We start from the raw sequence: 6,336 nt of genomic DNA on the forward strand, positions 1-6,336 counted from the left end.
TGGTACATTTGCTGTGTGTGTATTTTCAATTCAGGTAAGACTAAAGCATCTCATTTTCCATACTCATTTTCCATTATACAAATGCTAATATAAATTCTAATACTAAATGCTAAAGTTAGTGAATACTTAAAATCCAGAATTAAGTGAATCTGAAAGTATAAGTGAAAAAATCTATAACCATTTTTTGTATTTAGATGGAAAAAGTAGAAATAATATATCTTATTGATTGGCCCAAAAGCATAAATATTTGTTCTCTTCAAGCTAAATATTATTCATTTGTTACTTTTATATCATCGAGGCAAACATTAACCAGTTTGAAATCCTTTGCTTTGGATATAACATAATAGGACATGGCATGATAATGTTTCCATTATGACAACCAGAAAAAGACAAATAAATTGCAAACTTTTAATTACATATTAAGCCATTAGAGAGCTGAGAAGCAACAAGGACTAGATGAACAAAAATTCAAGAGACTGGAGAACTATTCAAAAGCAAGTTGACAATTGCCAACTACTTTCCCTCCCCCACCGGCTCCCTGCCCAGGACTATTTGCTGATTCTGGACATGTGCTAAGGACCACTCTTTGCCCGAGAAGAAGGTTTCTACTGGTGGAAAGAAAAACCAACAGAGATTTTAGTGGCCATACAGGCTGCAGTAAAAATTTTGAAACATGAAGGTCTCAAATGCAGAGCTATTTTTCCCTATGAGACATTTGCTGAGTACTGTGGGCACACTAGATGCTGGGGAACTAAGTCAAGAGATTCTAGAATGCAATATGAAATTTCTTGTGATTCCTATGAAAGACAGACCTATCTGGGTCAAGGGGCATGCCTAAACTGTATTCTATCCTTTCCTTTCTATAATTTTTCAAATGTTGAAGCTTCATGGAATACAGTCTAAATACCAAGTTAAGAGACTTCTGAAAGGAAGAATTGAATCTTCCATAGTGATTTTTAAAATGGAGGAGAAAAGGGCTTTTCAGAGTCTTAATCAAAATTTCTGAAGGGTTTTTTCCCAGGCATAAGAGTGTCTAAAACAAAGATTCATTTGACTAAAACTGAAATTGGCCTTGACTCAGCCCAAGTCCTAATTGGAGAGAGGTGATTAGCTGCTCCCCTTATCTGGATAACATAAAATAGGGAAAATATTTCTGATAAAATAACATTATCTGTAGTCTCTATTGTTTTATCATAATATAAAGCATAAAATAAAAAACTAATAAACATAAAAGGAAAAATCTCTATGACCAGTAATCAGGACAAAACTGAAAAGAAAAGCAGAATAGCAGATGACTCCATAATTGGAGTTATCAGACAAGGTTTATAGAATTTTAAGGAATATGTTCTTTAAAAGCACAAAATATGCTGAATATACTTGAAAGTATGAAGAATTGATACAGAGAATTAGGATCTGGAAAAAATTTAAAAATGAATGTGATAGAATACAAAAAACACGATTATGTGATAATAAGCATTCAATGAATGAGTTACACAGAAGATTTTAAAGAGCAGAACAGAATTAGGGAGCTGCAAAATTGATAAATATAACAGAAGTGGACATGAGAAAGAAGAAAAATAATGACAAAAATAATAAATGAGCATAGGAACATAGTAGACACACTCAAAATGTCTAATATAATTATGCTGGAAGAGGAGAGAGAAAATGGGGTGGAAATAATGTTCAAAGAGATAATGGCTGAAATTTTTCCAAAACTAAAGAAAAGTATAAACTCACATATTTAAGAAACTTAGAAAATCCCAAGAAGGGGCCAGGTGCGGTGGCTCACACCTGTAATCCCAGCACATTGGGAGGCCAAGGCAGGCGGATCACGAGGTCCGGAGTTCGAGACTAGCCTGGCCAACATAGTGAAACCCCATCTCTACTACAAATACAAACAGAAATAGCCATGTGTGGTAGCAGGCACCTGTAGTCCCAGCTACTTGGGAGCTACTTGGGAGCCTTTGGCAGGAGAATCGCTTGAACCCGGGAGGCAGAAGTTGCAGTGAACCAAGATCACACCACTGCACTCCAAAAAAAAAAAAAAAAAAATATCCCAAGTAGGATACATGCCAAGTAAACCACACATGGATATAAGATAATAAACAAAAAGACAAAAGAAAACCCCTTAAAAGCATCCAGAGATAAAGGCACAATACATTTAAAGTAGCAACAATGAAAGTTTCAGGTGAATTCTCAAAAGATTGGAGAAATACAGCAATAGGACATTTTTTAAATTCTGGGAAAATCCTTGCCAACTGAAAATTCTATACCCACAAAATTATATTTTTATCAAAGTTAAAATATTTTCAGATAAGTAAAACCTGAGATAATTTGTCTCTTGCATTCTTACATTAAAGGAAATATTAGTCAATGGTGTTTGACCATACCTCCTTTTTAGAAATGTTTTACTTACTCTTTTGTGTGTAAATCATATTCCCTGAATAAATGTTAAGTAATTTATACTAAAATTATTACAAAAATTACCCCATCTTATGGTTTATTTATATTCACCATTAATATAATTTTATTATATTGATGCATATACTTATCAGAAAGTATATTTTAATGGCTCATATTTAACTTTCTGATCAGGAATGTGCTTCTCTCTCCTATAAACATTGAGAACATAGTTCCATCACCAAGGGCATAAACCCATGTTATTATTTCTCACTGCTCTATTGTATTTCACATTATATGTGTGCTGTCACTAATTTAGCAAGAGTTACTCTTTAGAACTTGTTTCTGGCCAGGTGCAGTGGCTCACATCTGTAATCCCAGAGCTTTGGGAGGCTAAGGAGAGAGGATCCCTTGAGGCTAGCAGTTCAAGACCAGCCTGAGCAGCATAGTGAAGACCCCATCTCTTAAAAAGACCAAAAACTTGTTTCAGATACTTCACCAAATTTTTGTTCAATAATTGCTTATTATGTGTATATTGTATTTTATTCAGCACTGGGCTACAGTTAAATATTTTTTTAAAAAAATCTCAAAAAGGATACATGCCAAGAGAATCAGTACATAAGAAATAATTTCCAAGCAATTAATAGGCTAAGTAAAAATACCATAGACATCAGAAGTAATAAACTCTTGCTACACTATGTGCTCTGAAAGAGATGCAAAATATATACACACGCATATATCAATTCATTCTAAAATATAAGATGCAGGTGACTTTTTGAAATAATTCACGTGAAAGGCAAAATTTGAATATACAGAGTACGTTAGGGAGAATGGCAGAAGGAATGTTCATGACAGAAATAAAATAAGTACAGCTATTCAAAGCTTAAAACACATCAAAAACAGTATTTCAGCAATTACAACTACTGTGTTCAGTTCATATTATTCCAATATCCAGTCTAAGATTGTAAAGATATAAGTGACTTAAAGAAGTAAACTGATCTAGTTCTCAACACTGTGAATGAAAAAACTAAGCACCTAAAGACACTGACATCTAATGACTGATTAGAGGTTTTAGAAGAAACATGAACAAAAGTTGCCCTGATACACTTGCTCTGAAGATAACAATAGATGAAGTCATTTAACTAGTTTCACCACTGTAGCTTCCCATATCCCAATGCTAAAGTTCACTTCATGCATGGAAAGAATTATTAAGAAAAGCACAATGTTAGTTTCCATTACACATTTATTTCTGCCTTGGAAAGAACACATTAACCACCTGTTCCTGGATCTGTTTGGTCTTGATCCCATAAATGATGGGATTCAGCATAGGTGGAGCCAGAATGTAGATATTGGCCAGGAGCACATGGATATGGGGTGAAACATGATGTCCAAATCTCTGAGTAAGGACTGAGAAGATGCCAGGTGCATAAAAGAGGACAATAACACAGACATAGGAGTCATATGTGTTGAGAGTTTTGTGACGGGCATCCTGGGAAGGGATGCCAAAGACAGTGCAGAGAATCAGTACATAAGAAATAAAGGTTAGCACAAAATCAAAGACAACTGTTAAAATTAGGACAAAAAACCATACCAGATGTTCACTTGGATGTCATCACAGGAGACACAGGCCAAGACAACAAGCCTACAAGCAGTGTTTGGGAGGATGTTATTTTTGCAGAAAGTCAGTCTTTTCAGAAGATATATTATGGGGAAAATTATACCATAACTTCTCAGAAATATAATCACACCAATTTTCCCAATAAGGGCATGTGTAAGAATAGTGGTGTATCTTAGTGGGTAGCAAATGGCAATATATAGCGATCAAATGCTATTACCAGCAAGATCCCTGACTCATAGATGAAAGTAGAAGAGAGGAAGAAGACCTGAGCAATGCAACTATCAAGGGAGATTTCCTCAGCATGGAACCAGAAGATGGCCAATGCTTGTGGTACTGTGGCAGTGGAAAGAACAACGTCTGCTCCAGCCAACAAGCAGAGGAAGAGGTACATGGGTTCATGGAGGCTGCGTTTTGTGAGGATAATGAAGATAAGCAGGCTGTTTCCAAGCAGAGCAATGACATAGGAAATGAAGAAGGGGATGGAAATCCATACATGCTGGTCCTCTAGGCCTGGGATGCCTAGCAAGTGGAAGACTGTGTAGCTAACACCAGTATGATTTAAGGCAACCATGTCTGGCAAGATGACCTACGACTCCACCATCTTATGTATAGGGACAGAAAATGCAGATTAAACTCAAACATTTTCTTTGATATCACTGGCAATTTTGGCATCTACCTGATCCCATTCAATTCAGAGGAGGCCAGGAGCTATATTACATATAAAGATGAATAAGTCATGGCTCATTGGTATAAGTCCAGTTCAACATACACAAATCAATAAATGTAATCCAACATATAAACAGAACCAAAGACAAAACCCACATGATTATCTCAATAGATGCAGAAAAGGCCTTTGAAAAAATTCAACAAGCTTCATGCTAAAAACTCTCAATAAATTAGGTATTGATGGGACGTATCTCAAAATAATAAGAGCTATCTATGACAAACCCACAGCCAATATCATACTGAATGGGCAAAAACTGGAAGCATTCCCTTTGAAAACTGGCACAAGACAGGGATGCCCTCTCTCACCACTCCTATTCAACATAGTGTTGGAAGTTCTGGCCAGGGTAATCAGGCGGGAGAAGGAAGTAAAAATTAGGCAAATACATATTTTTTTATTATACTTTAAGTTTTAGGGTACATGTGCACAATGTGCAGGTTAGTTACATATGTATATATGTGCCATGTTGGTGTGCTGCACCCAGTAACTCGTCATTTAACATTAGGTATATCTCCTAATGCTATCCCTCCCCCCTCCCCCCACCCCAAACAGGCCCTGGTGTGTGATATTCCCCTCCCTGTGTCCATGTGTTCTCATTGTTCAATTCCCACCTATGACTGAGAACATGCGGTGTTTGGTCTTTTGTCCTTGCTATAGTTTCCTGAGAATGATGGTTTCCAGCTTCATCCATGTCCCTACAAAGGACATGAACTCATCATTTTTTATGGCTGCATAGTATTCCATGGTGCATATGTGCCACATTTTCTTAATCCAGTCTATCATTGTTGGACATTTGGCTTGATTCCAAGTCTTTGCTATTGTGAATAGCGTCACAGTAAACATACGTGTGCATCTGTCTTTATAGCAGCATGATTTAAAATCCTTTGGGTATATACCCAGTAATGGGATTGCTGGGCCCAATGGTATTTCTAGTTCTAGATCCCTGAGGAATCGCCACACTGATTTGCATTTCTCTGATGGCCAATGATGAGCATTTTTTCATGTGTCTTTTGGCTGCATAAATGTCTTCTTTTGAGAAGTCTCTGTTCATATCCTTCACACATTTGTTGATGGGGTTGTTTGTTTTTTTCTTGTAAATTTGTTGGAGTTCATTGTAGATTGTGGATATTAGCCCTTTATCAGAAGAGTAGACTGCAAAAATTTTCTCCCATTCTGTAGGTTGCCTGTTCACTCTGATGGTAGTTTCTTTTGCTGTGCAGAAGCTCTTTAGTTTCATTAGATCCCATTTGTCAATTTCGGCTTTTGTTGCCATTGCTTTTGGTGTTTTAGACATGAAGTTCTTGCCCATGCCTATGTCCTGAATGGTATTGCCTAGGTTTTCTTCTAGAGTTTTTAAGCTTTTAGGTCAGAATAACCAATGCAGAGAAGTCCTTAAAGGACCTGATGGAGCTGAAAACCAAGGCACGAGAACTACGTGACGAATGCACAAGCCTCAGTAGCCGATTCGATCAACTGGAAGAAAGGGTTTCAGTGATGGAAGATCAAATGAATGAAATGAAGTGAGAAGAGAAGTTTAGAGAAAAAAGAATAAAAAGAAATGAACAAAGCCTCCAAGAAATATGGGACTGTGTGA

At 36.6% G+C, this 6,336-nt stretch overlaps 1 protein-coding gene across 1 annotated transcript; it reads right to left on the reverse strand.

Moving 5' to 3' along the window:
* Positions 1-3,643: 3,643 nt before the first annotated feature.
* On the reverse strand, positions 3,644-4,589 carry LOC129008953 (olfactory receptor 52B4-like). The gene is given in 3 exon segments (XM_054441489.1): positions 3,644-3,981; positions 3,984-4,215; positions 4,218-4,589. Coding segments are annotated over 3 exon segments (942 nt in total).
* Positions 4,590-6,336: the final 1,747 nt, after the last annotated feature.

Source organism: Pongo pygmaeus, chromosome 9 (genome assembly GCF_028885625.2).
Source record: "Pongo pygmaeus isolate AG05252 chromosome 9, NHGRI_mPonPyg2-v2.0_pri, whole genome shotgun sequence".
Classification (NCBI taxonomy): domain Eukaryota; kingdom Metazoa; phylum Chordata; class Mammalia; order Primates; family Hominidae; genus Pongo; species Pongo pygmaeus.